This window comes from Cupressus sempervirens, chromosome 11 (genome assembly GCF_028749045.1).
Source record: "Cupressus sempervirens isolate cs-2001-9-10 chromosome 11, ASM2874904v1, whole genome shotgun sequence".
NCBI lineage: Eukaryota > Viridiplantae > Streptophyta > Pinopsida > Cupressales > Cupressaceae > Cupressus > Cupressus sempervirens.
In genome coordinates this window covers 322,206,497-322,226,190 of record NC_143128.1, presented here as the reverse complement: position 1 = coordinate 322,226,190, position 19,694 = coordinate 322,206,497, and the positions used below count along the sequence as shown (strand labels likewise).

The window sequence follows — 19,694 nt, the reverse complement described above, 5'->3', positions numbered from 1 at the left end:
ACACCCTCTTTTTGCTTTAGCTAGTAGGAGTAGTTGTCTTGGGCAGTTTTGGTTAGCAGCATTTTTGTTTTCAAGTCTCCAATTTTGGGGCGAGTTTGATCAATTTCAGCTCCTTGGGAAGCAAATTTTGATCTTGGGTTTGTGTTAAGTTTTTTGATGCCACTTAGAGGAATTTTCATTGTCCAAGTCCAAGAGGAAAGTGAAATCTTTGGTTGGGGAGAGAAAGGTTTCTATGTTGGAAAGGGGGGTGAAGTTTGTGAGAGAACCAAGTCCTGGTGGATATTTTGGATCTTCTGAAATCTCCCCCTTGGTGGAAATTTTGGATCTTTTGAAATTTGCCCTTCGATGGAAATTTCGAAGCTTCTAAAATCTCCCCTTTGGTGGGAATTTCACATCTTCCAAAATCTCCCCCTTCATGGAAATTTTGGATCTTCCAAAATCTCCCACCTCATTTCTCTCAAAAATCTCAAGACTTTGGCCTTTTATTTGGTGACAACTTAAGATTGCAATATTAGAATGATAAGGGGAAGAAATTGATAATTTTTCCAAAGGATTTTCCCTTCGATGGAAATTTTGCAAGTTTGGAATTTTCCATTGGTGGAAATTTCACATCTTTCGAAATTTCCCCCACATTGAGTCTCCCAAGTTTTGCCTCCTCTAAGGCATACGAAAATTGGTTTATGGCATGAAGGTAGCATCATGATCAAGAATAGATTAGGGAATTGCCAAGGAGCATTAGCATGAAGATACCTTAAGAACACCAAGTCTTGGTGGAAATTTTGAATCTTCTGAAATCTCCCCCTTGTGGAAATTTTGGATCTTCCAAAATTTCCCTCATCCCTTCCCATCTACTACTATGCCCCAAAATTATTTAAGGGGAAACATTTTGCCTCCTAAGTGTGAAAAATTTGAGATTGATGGTGTTAAGGTGACCCTGGCTCCAAGGGTAGTGATTTTGTTTTTGCAATTAAATTTAAACATCTGGGCGTTATCACCACTAAGATCTCTAACTTTGGATGATCTAAAAGGGAAATCTGAATTATTGCAAGACCAATTGAATGGGTAGAGTTGCGAGAGAAACGAATTTTAATGCAAAACGGGATGAATCTTGTTTATTGATGTGATTTTACTTTTCCGTTTTTTCACAAGCTTAATGCTTTTCTCTTTTGTTATGCAAGGTGAATTCAAGAAGGAGAAAGGTTGAATTAAAATTCATTCTTGGGAAATCTTGGAAAGTCAGGGCGTTGCTGGTGCACATACCCTCCATCATCACGCCAACGAGAAGGAGAAGCAAGAGGGTAAGGTGATGATCAAGGCCACAAACTTCAAGTGGATACTGCAAGATGGCTTAAGCCCAAGGACTTAAATTGAGAAGGAAGGATTCATGGTCAAGCTATAAACCTGCAAACTCAAGTCACAATCAAGACAAAATTCAGGATAACATGAAGGATCTAGTTGCATGAGGACATATCTAAGGGAAATCAAGAATGATCAAGTTCATGGGTTCGCAGAAATGCAAGTGGTGCAAGTTGATTCCATGAGGAAATTTTAAGAGATGGAGAAAGTCATAAATGTTTGGGATACTCTACAGGCCAAGACTCCAAACCCAGGATAAGGATGATGAGGTGGCAATTGTTTGCCTCCTCCAATTAGAAAATTTTAGTTTCAAGCACACTCAATCAAATCATGCCGAGTGTCGTATTTTCTCACTGGCTATCAAAATCATTGTAATTTTCTTATTGGGCCATAAACTGGTGCCTTAATGTAATTGGTTGTAAATTTGGCAACCCTGATTAGGATTTGTGGGATGAAATCTCGGTCCTTGGTCTTGAATTGTTCTTGACCCTTCATTGTAATTGAGCTACTATAAAAGGCCAAGGCCTTCTCATTTGTAAGGGGTTAGATGAGAGGAGCTTAGGAGATTAGTTTAGAGATTAGAGGTAGTAGAGAGCTAGAGTAGAGTAGGGTAGCTAAGGGAGAGACTTGATGAAGTTGTTGCTATAATACTTGTTAAAGTAATTGATAATTCCTTGTTGGTTCTTCATGGTGGATTACTTGTTTTTGCTTTGTAGTATTGCATGGTTTCCTCAATCTTTTACTTGGATTATATTTCTTTTCATGTTGAAGAAGTTTAGTTGAATGGAAGTTATTGTGGATGTTTACTTTTCGACTTGAACAAATTCGGGCCAGTAGCCTCTTGCTGATGCTAAGAGTGCTTTGTGTGGTAAGCCGATGAAAACACTTAACTTCGATTGATGTTCGATCTTTGGTTTGTATCCAGATGATGGGATTGGAGGGAGGATATTGATGTGAAAATCATTTGTGTATCCCTTAGAAGCTTGCACTAGGTGGGTAGAGTTGCTGGTGATATTACAACTAGTAGAGTCCAAGTTGTCCATGACTCCTTGCATTCCTAGTTAGAGGTAGAAGTAGAAGTTAAGTTTAATTTTAAGTGGATGTTTGAAGACCAAAATCACATTTTCATTGCACATTGTAGAGCCAAACCTTTAGAAGTGCAAATAATTAATATCCATTAAATGAATAGTGTAAGTCCCTTTGTGTTACTAGCAAATCACATCATTTTCGTTGAGAGAGTATCCACAATAAAAGGAACCTTGAAGTCGCCTTGTGATCTTAATTTGCAAGCTTAACACAAGAAGTGATTTTATACCAAAGTCACGAGACTTGTTGTGAGTCAGGTGAGTCTTTTGGGTCAGCCAGTTGGCTTACTCTAGCCAGTCAAAATGATTTGTAACCCCTCCCGCATGACTCTTCTAAACTATAGGTTAGGTATGGGACTCGTGGGTTAGTTATGTGACTTGCGGGTCATGTGCATCGTGACTCGATCGTGGCTGGGCACATCCAAACACCAAAAAAACATAAAATTTGCTTTTTAATTTTTTAAAAAATGTTTCTTTTCCTACTAACCCTAAAAGGGCTTTCATAACATTGTTATGTGAGAAAAAGAAAGAAAGAGAGAGGAAGCAAGAGAAATAGAGTGCCATTGTTTTGCAACCAACTGAAAGAGGAGAAAAGCTTGCATTTGTGACATTAGAGCAGCGATAGACTTGTTTTAACATTTTGTTTATCTTAACGTATGTTTGAAACATTTGATGATGACTATTGATGTGATGGATTTGATATACATTTTGATGGATTTTATATATTTATGTTTGCTATTTCCTTAAACTACAATTTAGTATTTACCTTTGTACTCATCACTTATGTGATCAAATTACCTTCTATTTCATGATGTTATTGTGTTGTTAAGCTTTATTCAATAATGGGTACATGGAATGTTCTTTAAATCCTAAAAATCTCTAAATTTCAAGGGTTTTGTCACTTGTTCGAGTCATTGCCGAGTCACGTGGAGTCCGAGTTGGGTCATGAGTCGAGCTACCCTTGTTGAGTAAGGGCCGAGTCCGAGTCTCTTTACTTTGCTTTCTACCAAGAGATAATTGAACATCTGCTGTTTTGCTTTGAAACATTGTGTTTGATTCTAAATGTTGTGGTGGAATAAAATTCACATCCATAGAGATGAGCTCAGTGGAGAGATGATTTTACTACTGAATGACAGTTGGTTCATTTTTTTACCCCTGCGACATTAATCAGCTTGCTATCTTGGCTAAAAGGTGGTAATTGTGGATGGTTGTGACCCTTGCAAATGGTATATATGGTGAATGATTGTGACTCTCCCCAATTGAAGAAGATTTGAAGGGGAGAAGCTTTCACATCCAAGGCAGATAAATTTTTCAAAATATATTATCATTCTCAGATGCAACAATGAAAAATGGCGATGCAATTCTTATGAGAGGTGCGGCTCTTTCACCAATAATGAATAAAGGAGAGACCATTCCAAGTATTTGAGGATCATACATCAATTGTCACACACCATTCATTGAATCATCAAATTAAAGGAAATCATTTAACCATCCATTTATAATCATTTGGGAATAAAGTAATCGAACAAAAAAACCACCAATTAATTGTTCCATGAATTCAATGAATCTAATATTAATCATTCAAACATCCATCATGTAGTTGTAGACATTTATTATAGAAGATTTAAGTAATAATTTTGAATTTTTAGTAATCGTTTGTAGACATTTATTATAGAAGATTTAAGCAATAATTTTGAATTTATAGTAATCTTTTGTCAATGTGAAGGATGACCAACTTTTCGAGCTCACAACACCCATGCATGCCACCTCTAGATAAGTGCTATGCTTGTGTGCTAGGGGGCATTGGATGCCCCTGAGCTTGATAGTCTTGTCAAACGTGCCACCTTGAGATGCATGGAACGGTCATACTCGTGGGCTAGGGGGCATTGAGTGCCCTTGAGCTTGAGAATCATATGAAGTACAACAATCTAGGATGGTTGGATGGAAGATCTGCCTACGTTATCGCAATACAAAGACAACTGTCCTTGAAGTTGCCGTTAGCATGTTATTCCCAATGAACAACTAATACCATAATTGGCACACTCATAGATTAATCTGCGATTAGTAAGAAATTGCCAAGTTTTATAGCTCGACAAGTTTTAGGCGAAACTAATCGCCCATTTCAAAACTCGGCTGCACCCCAAAAATACCAGATTACTCACCGATTTTCCGGCAAGTTTTTATGAAAAACTTGTGATTTTCTGATTAAAACTCATCCGCATGATTTTCTGAGTTATTATTCAACTGGGTTGATGTGTAGTCAGTTGTTTTCCATTTCATGGTGTAGGCTGCCTATATGATGGACTCCATGGAAGCAAAAATTAACACTGCCAAGAAATATTTCTACTTTTAGCTGCAATCATAATCTGTTGATAGTTAACCTACATGCAAATAGATTCATCAATTGAAAGCTGTCAAGGACATCTTGGATGTTTTGTTTTGGAGGGAGTTGTGATCAAACTATTGCAAATTTGTGCCTTGTTTCTTTTTACTGTTGTCATTTCTTTGTGAGTGAAACATACAATTTCTTAAGTGGGACTTCAGAAAGTCAAAAGATAATTATAGAAACAGTGCAGGTTGAATCATTAAGCTTTTGTAGCATGTAGCCTCATCCCCATTGTGCCTTTGAAATAGAAACTATTTATTATTTACTTCTGGTTTGACAGAAACTATTTACTATTTTGCTTCCCACCATCGGCATTCCACATGAGAATGCAATTTTGTACCCACTATCCATTTATATATATCTAAACTCTGCCTGTTTCTTTTCAGTTCTATAATTAACTCAGTAAATGCATCTTCAAAAGATAATTATAGAAACAGTGCAGGTTGAATCATTAAGCTTTTGTAGCATGTAGCCTCATCCCCATTGTGCCTTTGAAATAGAAACTATTTATTATTTATTCTGGTTTGACAGAAACTATTTACTATTTTGCTTCCCACCATCGGCATTCCACATGAGAATGCAATTTTGTACCCACTATGCATTTATATATATCTAAACTCTGCTTGTTTCTTTTCAGTTCTATAGTTAACTCAGTAAATGCATCTTCAAAAGATAATTATAGAAACAGTGCAGGTTGAATCATTAAGCTTTTGTAGCATGTAGCCTCATCCCCATTGTGCCTTTGAAATAGAAACTATTTATTATTTACTTCTGGTTTGATAGAAACTATTTACTATTTTGCTTCCCACCATCGGCATTCCACATGAGAATGCAATTTTGTACCCACTATGCATTTATATATATCTAAACTCTGCTTGTTTCTTTTCAGTTCTATAATTAACTCAGTAAATGCATCTTCTCATTGAAATTTGCAAAAAAAAAAAGTTTTCTGAATTAAATTTGAGCAGTTTTTTTAGGTTCTTGAGTTTTTTTCTTTTTTTAAAAAAATTGGCTGATTTTTTCTGGAATAAACTTTTAGGGGCTTGGTGAGTTGTTGCTGAGTGATTTCCAACTATGACTAATATAATTGACTGTCAAAATATACTTGTTAAAAATGAGATTGATGTGGGATTAGATACTAATGATGGATTTATGGAATCAAGTGATATTATGGATTATTATTAATTTCACTACAATAAGTTTCTAGTGGTTAATGATGTCTGCTGTCTTAAACCAGAAATAATTCCTACAGGGAACCTAGAGATGGAAATATTATTACTGGTTAATGTTGTTGAGGATAATATATTTCTCATCTGGAGTATTACAGAAGGGGACATTTGAATGCCATAAAAAACAAAAGTAGAGGGGCATACAATAGGTGTCACATGAAATTTATCAACAGCATGGCAACATTCTATTTAGTATTAGGAACCAGCCATTGTATGTCACTACACCTTGTATAATGTTTAATTTACTATTATGTGTTGTGCACCTAGGGATACTAACATGACTAAGATTTAACATTTTTTGGGCCATTTTATGGGTTGTATTTAATTTAATTTTGAGGAAATATTGATAAAGCTGTATGTGATCAATTTATTTCCACATTGAGAAGTATGTGGACAGATTCCTCTTTGCAGTAGAGGAACTAGCAACTTGTAGAAGGAGGTGAATAGCAAGCATACTCAACTCTAATGCATGTTTCCTATGCTATGTTTATCATCCAATATGATCCATTAGAGCTAATGTAGTTTTATCTATCTTCTCTTCTGGTTTGCTGAATGTCAGACCACAAAGAATAGTAAAGTAAAGCCATTTTGTGCAAAGTAAAATCAACTTCTCAATTAAACACATGTTTCCAAGGTCCTTCGTAAATTTTTTGTTCACCTTTTTCTCTTCATAATGAGGGAACCTACCAGGTTTTGGTAAATCCCATATGTGATTGAGAGAAAATACTGCCATATGAAGTGGGGCATTTATCATATTCCAAGGCCACATCACAATGGGCTTAATTTGTTGCTCATAATGTCCCACAATAACATCCCTGTTAGAAATTGCTTGCTTTTTTTTTTTCAAGTATGCTTTCAAATGTCTTATAAATCTCTGCAAGGCTTGGAGATTTTGACTGTGTATCCAATGACATCCACTCCAGTCTAAATTAAATAACATCAATTGTAGAACCTCGTACACCTCAGGGATCTTCATTATCAAATTAAAATAACTGGCATACCTTGACTCTATAGGCTTCAGGAGTTCTGCCTTTAAAAATGTCTTGAAGAGAGCGGGGTGATGGTTGCAAGTAAACATCTAAAAATCTCCAGCCTTTACAATTTCTTGTTGCACCTAATCTATCTTCCCTATGTCTTTCAATGAGACATTCAACACACAAACACAACTCATGACTATTTACCATCAAACCAACTAAATTGCACACATACCAAATTAATGACCACCGACTCTAAATTTTGATGCCCAAAGCTCCTCTAAGGCATCTCTCAAACTAAGAAATTGGAATTTTGTATCCATGTGTTTCCCAAAACAATTAATAGTTCTAAGAAAATATTAGCCAGTTGAACACGTGACTTTGATGTTGATAAGTGGCTGAGTTCAAATAGCATTCCGCCCATCCATGACGATAGAGCAACATGTCCTAATCGAAAATTGTCTGATGTCCTCTTATCACCACAAACAGCTTGGAATATTCTTTGTCAAGGAGTGTAGTGCGTAGTTTACATTCTTTAGGGGCTGAATGAGGAGCTGATAACATCTTACATCTTTGAACTTTTTTTTGGAGGAGGTGTTACATGGAGAAATTTGGCTTTGAAGGACTTTGCCACATCGCGTGCATGCACATTGAAAACAATTGCTACAATATTTAGCTGCCTACTAGAAATAGCCTTCTTCCCTTTTCTGGAAACATGAATAACACTACAGTACTACCACTAGGACTGCCAAATGTGGAGGGCATATGTATATCTTATTCTGTCTTGATGTGCAATGTATATGACCATCCTCTCTTTGTCTTTTATTTCTTTACAAACCTTCATTGCCTGACATTTAAAACCCAATATATAATAATATACTCTTCTTTAGCTCCCATTAAAATGTTAAAAACAAATGTGTCAACAATAATATACTACATGTGAAATTTTCTTTTTCTTTTTGTCTATGATTGTTACCAATTGAAGAGAGTTTTTTTTGGAGATAAAGGAGCCTTGTGCATTTTTTTGAGAACTTCAGAAGGGTATTCAGATGTATTATCTTGAGTATGTCCTTCACCCGTACCACTCCTACACCCTGTGAACCCCCAAGTAGGTTTTCGTTTCCTTCTTCCCTGTTATGATGTGCACTATTCTTCTTGGACAGAGGTGTCATTGATGCCAAAATGTCAATGATGTCAAAGATATATGCAGAAATAGTTTACTCAATATACCTGGGTCAGATGGTATGATAGCATGTGATCAACAACAATACAGTGCACTGTCTTTGTATATGAGTTGCACGATTCAGATACAATGAAGACCAAACATTTCCAGCAGTTTTTGTGCACTGTGCATGATATTTTTTGAACTTCTTGTTTGCCACGTCAAACTGAAATGATGTTTTATCAGGGTCAATGTTTTATCAGATTGAAATGATGAATTTGAAAAGACTTGTATTGGGCCTCATCTTGTGCAGAATTTCGGCTACAGATGCACACTGAATATTGTCCTAGTTATAATGATTTGAAATTCCTTGTTCTTGGTTAAGTTTTAATAAGAACCAATGCTTATCTGTGGGTTCTGTTGCTATAACAAAGAACAAAGTCTTCTGCCACGTAGGTGTTTAGTGTAGGTTGTCAGTGCCACATGATAAAGTTTTTAATAAGTTTGGCATGAAATCAATTTCTGATGAGTTTGGTGTGGAAGTTATAACCAGCATTCAACATTGGTGAAATTTGTTTATGTTCAGTCTAGCAAGCATCCAAACAGGTCCTGACAATCATCTTTGTCAGCAAGTAAAGACAAAACTAATTAAGGCGCGCTTTGTAAAGAAGATTTCTGAGACATGTAAACATTCAATCATTTGCGAATGATTATCGTGGATTAGGTTAAAAATGAACTCCAAAGGTTAGAATAAAATGTTTGCCATATGTTATTGTTCTTGGAAAGCCATCAGGGAATGAACAAAATTTCGATGTCATTAACAAAGCATATACATTATTGGTGGTGGCATGAATAAGTTTGAAGTAGTTAATTAGAGTCAGTTGCATACTCAACAAAAGATAGTTAGAACCATCTCCAAATTATGCTGGACTGGTACGCTTTATATTTAGACATGCTCTTACATTTGATAGTGAAAAAAAAAACGGATTTGTAAAGTAGAAAAATCTTAAATAAGGAGGTCTGAACTTATCTGATATCAATATTCAGATTGGATACATATTGTTGTTAACTTTGGAATTCTTTGAACTAGAACATTCACAGAAGTACAAGTCTATGAAATGATTGCAAAGGGATTCAGCAAGTATTGGAAGAGTCACAAAGTGGTAAAAAGAATTTATTAACAAGGTTTTTGGAGACAAGAAGAAGACACAGAAATCACTGCAAATAATGATGCTGTGGTTAACCAGTTAGAGGAATCTGAAGAGTATTCATCTTGTTGTGACATCTTTAGAATTTGGAACACGTATATTACTTTCTAATCAGCCATATTCTAAACAAACAGTTGTAAATAAATTAGGGCATCTTTAATATTACTTATATCTTCAGATTTGCTTCAGACATACTGTACAAATTACAGAGATAAAAGTTTACCTACAGATCTGAAATTAAGAATGTAGATTGCAAGCAAACTGTCACGGAGATCTCATAGGTTTATCCTCCTAAAGCTACCAAAACATCAACACTCCCTCTTAGGTAGGAAAGATAAACAGAGGACAGGTATTATACCATTGGTAATATTAGGGAAGGCAAAATTTAAAGATATCTTTGATCAGAAGATATCCATGATTTTGATATCACATATGATATCAAGAGTATTGGCCTTTATAATATCAACATATGATATTCACGAAAACTTTGAGCAATGGTCTCCAAGATATCAATACATGATATTCACCATGTATACTCAATCAGGCAATGGTCTCCAGAATATCAACATATGATATTCGCCAGTTTGATATCACATTTGAGTATTGGTCTCTAGAATATCAATATACGATATTAACCAAATACCCTTTGAGTAATGGCCTTCAAAATTTTGAGATGCAAGATATTCATTAAGTATTGTGAGTGTTTGTCTCCTGAAAATCAAGTTGCATGATATTCACCAAGTACTTCGTGTAATGGCCTCCAAAACATCAATTTGCATTACATTCACCATGGACTAAAAAATGTTTTTAAGGTATGTGCACACGCATTCTCATAATGTGCACCACATAAACATCCACCATGCAAAGTATAATCTATCATGATCTGCACATATATATTAAGATATCCATCATATAGAAATTAAGTTATTGTAAGATCGTCACCTTTCAATAACTCTACAGATACAAGTGATGATCATTTGGATGTCATCACTTCCTCATGATGTACACAAGGGGTAGGCCATTAAGGTCATACAGTCAGACACAAGGACTCTCAAAAACTCCCTCTCAAAATCATTCATTTGAGATGCTCAACCAAAGTTGCCTTTGATGAAGTGTCATACTCCCTCTAAATTTGATATGATTGAGATCTTCAAAGATGAACTGAAACATATCCTCTATCCACTCCTACAGACGAATGTATCAGAGTCCCTCTAAACATCAATCTTCTGAGCTCTTTTACTTTTGAAGAAGTGTTAGACTCCCTCTAAATCTAGTATCAGTCCTCCTTTTCCTGCAAGAACATTCTTGGAGGAAAAGATCAAGGCACATAGCTCTTATAGTGTGTATAGAAATGCAAATAAGAGATTAACTACAAGAAGTAATTAAATGTAGTTTTCAAGATATTATAATAATAAAATACTTATCTCATTATTTTGAAGGAAATATCCAATGAAATCCTTCATGATGTGAGTCCATTCCCTTCAGATTATTATAGATTTTGCCAAGTGAATTTTCCTCATCGTGAATAGCCATAACAATTAGACTTGATCAATGTCTCTGCAGATATGTAGAATTATGTAGCGTCTCCATCTTTCTCATAACTATATTTAATGCTTATTGATTCCCAATCCTTAAATCTTCAATTTGTATAAAAACATATATCTAATATAATGGTCTTTATACTTTATACTCAAGTGGTTTTATCTCCCGAGGTGTAATCTCGCACACTACATTCATCGAGCAATGTCAACTGAATCCCACACACTATGTCTGTTGTATGGTATTTTGATTCTCATTTGCTTGCTACGTTCCTTTTATTAGTCCCTTCAAAGAGATAATGACTTAAAAGATGAATTCTTTTATTTTTTATTTTGGGGTTTCGCCCTTGGAAAATGACTAGGAGGGATGCCGAGATCCTGCTTTTCATTTTTCTGCGTTTCTTTTGTTTTAAATATTGACTGGATTTTGAAGTTGGGTTCATCACTGAAATCATTTCATTTGATGTCTCTGACTCTATGCTAAGTTGGCAACTGTCTTGAACTCTTGAGAAAATAGACGAGTCTCTAGTTGTTGTGTTGTTTGAATCTCTTAATCTCCCAACTGAGTACTTGCGGATTATGTAATAAATGCTTCAAATTCTTTATTGTATTTAAATCGCTCAACCATAGTCAGTTCTCTGGGATGTGTATTTTAATACGGCGCTGTAACCAGTGTGCTATATTCCTGTTTTCTCTGGAGATATGGTTTTTTTCCTTTTTTATTTTTTTTCTTCCTAATATATAAGCTGCATTGGTATTTTATTTGATTGATGCCATCTGTATAGTTCCTCCAAAGAATAGACATTTAGTATACAGTCTGTGGTAGATTTCAGCAACTGATTTGATCTGTGATGATATCCACTCTTGATCGCTGGTTATAAATTTATGTGTTATTCCCTGTCAAACTCTTATTTTTCCTTGTATTCAATACTTTAATCTTCTTTTGTTCCCTTTAGCACTTGTAATAGAACTTGGTCACTGTGATGATGTAGATATTATTGATGTCAACAAGTTTGTTCTTTATCCGGATCTGTTATTCATACTCAAAATTCACATGCAGACATTGATATAAAACAATGATTGTCCTCCTCCATATTCTGCCTGCTGAGTCAGACCTCCATTTCCAGACATCTCTCTCATGCATTTGGAACCCATCCTGATGTATTTAGAACCCAAAATTGAAGACAAACACAGTAAATAATTTGTTTGTCCATCAGAAAAGACACTTATTATTGGTAAAGAAAGGTTGTATGATGACATAGCACATATACAAAATCTTTCTACCATGTCTTTGACCATTTATCTTACATTTGCAGCCCAGCTTTGATATCATGTTGATTTTCCGAATTGCTGCAAATGTAATAACACTGCCATAATGTTTGGTATGTGTTTTCCAAATGGCAGTGTCCTCTTGTATTTGTATGAGGAATAAACCAAGAGAAGAGACATGTCCCTTCATGAGACATATCTATTCAGGAATTTAATTAATATAATAGCAAACTTAATTATAGTTATATATATAATATATATATATAAATTTCTCTTTGATCTCATAGGTTTATCCTCCTAAAGCTACCATTATAGCAACAGTCCAAATTATGCGTTGTGAAATTTGTACAGAAGCTTTTCAGATTTTGATTACGAATACTGTTGTCGTTGAAGGAGAGTAAATAAGTGATCCACCCAAAAAACAAAGTGCTAAACTATTGCGGACTTACGTTTATGGAGCTGGCAAATAAACCTGCAAGTGCTCCGAGGATGAAGAGCTGGGAAGCAAACTGAGTGTTTTATTATGAAATCTAGCTTATGCAATTGTATGTTTCTTTAAAAAACTTGTTGGATATGATATTGAGAATCAGATCCCTTGGTTTACCGTTATGTTTTTGAAGTTTTTAAAGTTCATTAGCATAGTTCCTTAGTATTAGGACGACCTTACAGTTTTTGATGGTGCCTACCATATGGTAGGTTTAGTCTGAAGTTCTACGCTAAGTTTGTTTTTTAATTGGCAGCTTTAGCTCTTAAAAACCTGTTGAAGAAAATTAACTAAGTTACCACAGTCGTATGTTGAACAAGACACAGTAGTCGGTTCATTCAACATTCGAATGTGATTCTCATTCGATCCAAATTTGCTATTTGTCTGGGTCATTTGCTGCCAGATTGGTCAGTATTACAATAATAGATAAGACGTCTATTATTAGTTAATGGTTATCTTGTAAATATCTTTAGCTTTAGTTTGCTTTCGTTTTTTGCTTTCTCTAGAATAGAATGTTTCTATTCTTTACGATCGTTTCCTAAGGAAACATCGTCTCTTCCTTTTGTATAAATTGACCTTTCGGTCTCTGTTATTTATAAGCAAGTATTTACCAATTACCTTGTAATATGGTATCAGAGCTAAATGCTTAAATTTTTTCGGAAAAATTTATAATTTCTTCTTGAAATTATTTGTTTAAATTTTTCCAAAATTATTTCAGCTAATTTCTCCAAAACCCACCTAGGGTTTTTCTGCTTGGAGAAATTCCCGAATTACGGGTCTGCAAATCGCGTGGAAATCGTGGCCATTTTTTGAAGACTCACGTTTTTGGGGTGAAAATCTGCATGTTTCTGTATCAAATCTTCATGCTCTTAGCCGTCTCAGTCTGTCATCGTGCTCTGGGAAGCATATTCAACCATTTTTCATCAAGAAATCTGAAGTTTTTTCAAGCTTTTTTCAGCTAGGGCCGTTTTTTTTCGAAACCCTAATTTTTGGGGTCGAATTTTTTTTTTGTTTGCAGATTCTTGGTGAGTTTTTCGAGAGCTCAACTGGGTTGTCGTCCGTTTTTTCTGGGTGCCTCGATTTTTGAGCCAGCAGATTCAGAAAACGACAGAAGATTCCTTCTGGGTTTTTCGAGCTCTCTTTTGGGTCATTCTCTGATTCTTCTGGGTCTTTCGTATTTTTGCCTCGAAGAACGTGCCTTCACAGATTTTTTCACAGATTTTCATTGAAAAACGTGCCATGGCATCTCTGACAAATATTCTGCTCGAGCATAATTCCAAATTCAATGGTCGCAATTATGGAACCTGGAAGCAGCGCATCATCGCAATCTTAGAATATCGAAACACCGATCAACTTGTTCTGGGTGTTAAGCAGCGTCCGACTTCTCCGGGTCCTGATCAAGATACATGGGATTTGAACAATCGAGAGGCAGTAATGCTTCTCAAACTCTCCGTAGCTGATGACCAGCTTTCTCAGATTCCATCCGGCAAGACAGCGGCCGAAATCTGGACACATGTAAAAGGTCTTCATGAGACTTCCGACAAGAGCAGAGCCTTCTTTCTGAAAAACACTCTGTTTTCTATTGTCATGGATGAGTGCACCTCGCTCCAGGCACACCTGAATCGGATTCAGGAAATCCGTGATCAGTTACTTGCCATCGGTCGCAAGATGGAGGAAGAGGATATTGTTGTAATCACTCTTCGGAGTTTACCAAATTCCTATGAGCATTTTATCGAGACTCTCAACATCACATCTACTGGTGTTGATCTAAAGTTCACTTATCTCTGCACCTTGCTACTTCAGCAAGATCGGTGGAAACAACTGTTCGGTAGCAGCTCCAGTTCCACCTCCACTGAGCAAGCCTTTGCTGCGAAATCCTTTCAGAAGGATAAGGGCAAGTTTCAGCAACCATCTCAGCAGAAGTCTTTTGCTCCAGCATCCGATGGTACCAAAAAGAAGAACATTCAATGCAACTATTGCCACAAGTATGGTCACATGAAGGTTGCATGTCGGAAACACTTAGCTGCCTAGTCTAAGCAATTAGGTTCGCAACCCAAAGCGAACAATGCAGAGCACACTGAGTAGGTGGAATCTGCCTTTTATGCCTTCATGGCTAAAAGACCCGCAGATCATGTACAGTCATCTGCCTGGTACATTGATTCAGGTGCCTCTCGACATTTCACTCACCGCAGAGACTGGTTTACTGACTACCAGCCTTATTCAGATTCTGTTATCTTTGGTGGTGGAGAAGAGTACACGGTTGTTGGTAAAGGCAACATTCAAATTCAGTCTGTTGGGAGGAAGCTCATATTCCTTGATGTGTACTACGTTCCAGGGATGGAAGTAAATCTACTCTCGGTCAGTCAGTTGCTGCGACATTCTCCACACTTGGCAGTCACCTTCAGTTCACATCAGTGCACCATCACTGATCGGGCGACTAAGTCTACTATTGCAGTTGGTCTTGAGGATCATGGTCTTTTCAGACTTACTGATTCTGGTGATTCTCAGGACTTAGCTATGGCTGCTCGGCGATCTTCCATCAGCTCACTTTGGCATCAGCGATATGGGCACTTAAATGTGCATTATCTCTCACAACTTGCTCGGGATGAGCTTGTTCTTGGTTTGCCAGAGATTCAAACCCAACACCTTGGAGTTTGTGACGCATGTCAGGCTGGGAAGCAACATCGCACACCTTTCCCCAGTGGCGATTCTTGGCGAGCTTCTCAAGTACTTCAACTTGTTCATGCTGATATCTGCGGCCCTATGGCTACTCCTTCTGTTCTTGGGTACAAGTATTTTCTATTGTTTGTAGATGATTTCAGTAGAAAAATGTGGGCGTATTTCCTTAAAAAGAAATCCGATGCATTTATTGTATTTCAGAAGTTTAAACCCTTAGTTGAAAAAGAGTCTGGGAAATCTATTATTACTCTTAGATCAGACAATGGGGGGGAATTTTGTTCTAATGTTTTCTCTAGCTTCTTGGATACACATGGCATCCAACGCCAGTTCACCACACCCCACACGCCACAACAGAACAGTGTAGTTGAACGTCGGAACAGGACAATCACCGAGATGGCTCGTTCCATGCTCGAACACAGACATGTTCCGAAGCATTTTTGGGCAGAAGCAGTTAACACTGCAGTTTATCTGTTGAACCGGTCACCCACAGTGGCGGTCAAAGGTAAAACTCTGGAAGAGGCCTGGTCAAGTCGCAAGCCCAGAATCAGTCACCTGAAGGTTTTTGGCTCTCTTGCTTTTGTTTGGATCCCTGATGCTTCACGCACCAAGTTGGATGCCAAGAGTCAGAAACTGATGCTTGCTGGATATAGCAGTCTTCACAAAGCCTACCGCCTTATTGATGTTGAGAAATCTCGTCTCATATACAGCCGCGATGTAGTCTTTGATGAGTAGCGAGGACCATTCATGCCTGTTTCTCCTGTTCCTGATCCAACAAACCAGCCTATGCAGGTTCATGATTTGGGAGTTCGGCTTCCATTAGGTCCACCTGATGGGAGGGCTCCAGTAGCTCCTACAGCTCCAGTCCTGCCAGTGATACCTGTACAGCCACCTCCGGCTTCTCCTGCAGGATCACCTCGTTTTGAAGATGCTTCACCTGAGTTTGATCCAGATTCTTCTGATCAGGATCCTGCTGATCAAGCATGTCCTAGTACTACTGTTGGTCATTCTCCTCTCCGGCCTAAGTGGTGGGCTAAGACACTTGCTAATCTTCATGATGATGAGCTCATTGATGGGAGAACTACTCGGAAAAAGAGCAAAACTATAGATTCTGTTAACTTTGCTCTTATGGCCAACATTCATAGTGTGTTTGAACCTCAAACATATTCCAAGGCTAAAGGAATTCCAGAGTGGGAACAGGCCATGCAATCTGAACACCAGAGCCTGCTGAAGAACAACACTTGGGTCCTTTCTGATCTTCCCCCAGGGAAGAAACCCATTAGCTGCAAATGGGTCTACAAAATCAAATACAAATCAGATGGTACTTTGGATAAGTACAAAGCTCGTTTAGTGGCAAAGGGCTTTTCTCAGCATCAGGGCATTGATTATGAGGAGACCTTTGCTCCTACTGCAAAGATGAGCACCATCAGATTAGTCTTAGCCATGGCAGCACAATTTGGCTGGAAGGTCCATCAGATGGACGTAAAGAGTGCTTTCCTGAATGGTGATCTCCATGAAGAGGTCTACATGACGCAGCCTCCTGGTTTCAAGGTTGCTGGTAAAGACCATCAGGTTCTCAGATTGGTAAAAGCTCTCTATGGTTTGAAGCAGGCCCCTCGGGCATGGTACATCAAGATTGATACGTACCTCAGTGATCAAGGCTTCAAGAGGAGTTCTTCAGACTCAAATCTGTACATCAAGACTACTGACAGTGACATCATCCTTCTGGTTATCTATGTGGATGATCTGATCATCACTGGCAGTTCGGCATCTTTGATTCAGGGAATCAAACAACACTTATGCCAGTCTTTTGATATGACTGACCTTGGGCTCATGCATTATTGCTTAGGTGTTGAAGTTTGGCAACAGTCTTCTGGTATATTCATTTCTCAGTCCAAATATGCCAGAGCCTTGTTAGACAAATTCCGAATGCAGGATTGCAAACCTGCATCTACACCTATGGAGAAAGGTCTCAAGTTATGAGCCAAGTTTGATTCTCCTTCCGTTGATGATACTACGTATAGGCAACTAGTAGGCAGCCTCATCTACCTATCTACTACTAGGCCTGATATCAGCTTCGCAGTCAGCTATATTTCACGCTTTATGACAGCTCCTAAGGCTGATCATTGAATGGCAGCAAAGCGTGTGCTTCGTTATGTGAAGGGCACTTCTTATTATGGACTTCTGTATTCTCGGAGTTCTAATCCTAAACTCAGTGGGTTCACAGATTCAGATTGGGCAGGCTCTGTTGATGATAAAAAGTCAACATCTGGATATGTGTTCAGTTTGGGATCCGGTGCAGTCACATGGACTAGCAAGAAGCAGCAGGCAGTTTCTCTCTCTTCTACAGAGGCTGAATATAGAGGGACTGTTAAGGCAGGATGTGAAGTTGTCTGGCTTCGTCGGATGCTTGGGGATATGCAGATGTCACCAGCAGGACCGACTACTCTGTTTGTTGATAACGAAGGCGTTATCAAGTTAGCACGGAATCCAGTCTTCCATGAACGAACCAAGCATGTGGATGTTCATTGTCATTACATACGACAGCTGGTTGAAGACGGGACTATAGATCTGCAGTATGTTCCTACCTCAGATCAGACTGCAGACATTCTCACCAAGCCTCTTGGTCCTGATAAGTTTGTCAAATTCAGAGGACAGCTTGGTGTGTTAGATAGATTAACCATTAAGGGAGGGTATTACAATAATAGATAAGACGTCTATTATTAGTTAATGGTTATCTTGTAAATATCTTTAGCTTTAGTTTGCTTTCGTTTTTTGCTTTCTCTGGAATAGAATGTTTCTATTCTTTACGATCATTTCCTAAGGAAACATCGTCTCTTCCTTTTGTATAAATTGACCTTTCGGTCTCTGTTATTTATAAGCAAGTATTTACCAATTACCTTGTAATAGTCAGAGGGACCCTGTAAGACGATAAAATGAATGACGACGAATTTAACAATAGCAAAATGACTCAACAACAAATTTGTAGCGATTTCCAAGCAAATTTTCCCAGTCTTCAAGCCAACTCAAATTTTTAGCGGTGATTTTTATAGTTTTTAAATTGCCACGCAAGCATTTTTCTCCCATTTTTGGGCCACAGAAGAATGAAGACGCCACACTTTTTGTAGAATACAACATTTTGTTGAAGAGCAGGTCAAATACAACAGTTTTTGCTGGTCGAATACAAAGTTTAGCACAATCTAGCACAACAGACATCTATCCGTCATGTAATGGCATTTTCCTGTGGGTCATCTAGCACAATGTTGACATTTGTGAGTTTTCCTGTGGTCATCTAGCAGAAGAGCCACATATTCTTCTACCTATGCTACCGCAGGTAAGACTTTTTAAGGATTTTTTGAAATGGTAAAGCTTTATAAATTGTTGACTGTTGATTCTTTAATAATCAGGGAATGGATAGTTAGTCTTCATTCATTTCATTGACCAATGACAACTGTTACAGGCTACAGTCATTACTACTCAGGTTAGAATACATTACTGCTAGCCATTGGTAATTAGAAAGTGGGTGCAACACTCATATTAATTGTTAAGTGGTCATATGCATAGTGGTACAGTATTAGTGGGAGTAAAGGAACTCAAAGCTAGTGGTTACATCTTCCTTTGACTGTTACACCAATTTGAAAGCTAATGGTTACATCTTACTTTGACTGTTACGCCACTATAGAAAAATAATTCTTGTACGGATGAACCCAAAACAAACCCGAACCCAGCCCAATTTTTATTTGAGTGAATGCCAGGCCCGAATGTCGAATCCGTGTCTGAACTGGAATCTGATCCGGCAACTTAGAAAATTAAAGATATGCCAAGCAGTCTTGTGGCATGCTGAAAATGCATCAATCATTATTGTTGAAGACACTGTTTGATTTTCCATCCTATTAGTATAAATATTTTTTAGTGGGTGGCACAGGTGGGGAGTTATTAGCGGGGGACAAATTTCTGTTCTATGCTGTTTATTACATTTGTTGGATGTGAAGTACATGTTAGAACTATTTATTTCTTATCCTATGAGCAATGCTTCACATTTTTCTTTCTTATTCAGGGAATTAACTGCTTTCTCTCCTACATTTTATGGAAGAATGTCATTGATCACGAATACTGTGTTTTTCCTTCACGTCAAATTTTTCCTAGTTATTGTGATTCATGCACAGGTTTCCTAGTTATTGTCATTCATGCACAGGAATATAACTACAGGATGTTAAACAATACAGGACACCCTGCCAGAGTATTCTCTATTTGGTACCGTTGTACATTCAGGCTATTTGCAGGACTCTGGGCATTATTATGCATATGTCAAGGTATGTTACTGCTG

At 37.5% G+C, this 19,694-nt stretch overlaps 1 protein-coding gene across 2 annotated transcripts in view; it reads left to right on the top strand.

Moving 5' to 3' along the window:
- UBP25 (ubiquitin-specific protease 25) overlaps nt 1-19,694 on the top strand; it is a 108,780-nt gene that overhangs the window by 37,213 nt on the left and 51,873 nt on the right. For both annotated transcript variants that reach the window (XR_016358409.1, XM_089808470.1), the window contains exon 5: nt 19,594-19,680. Coding sequence is in view for 1 of the 2 variants with exons in the window: in XM_089808470.1 (XP_089664596.1) it covers nt 19,594-19,680 (87 nt within the window). In the remaining variant the exon portion in view is untranslated. The remainder of the gene's footprint in view (nt 1-19,593; nt 19,681-19,694) is intronic.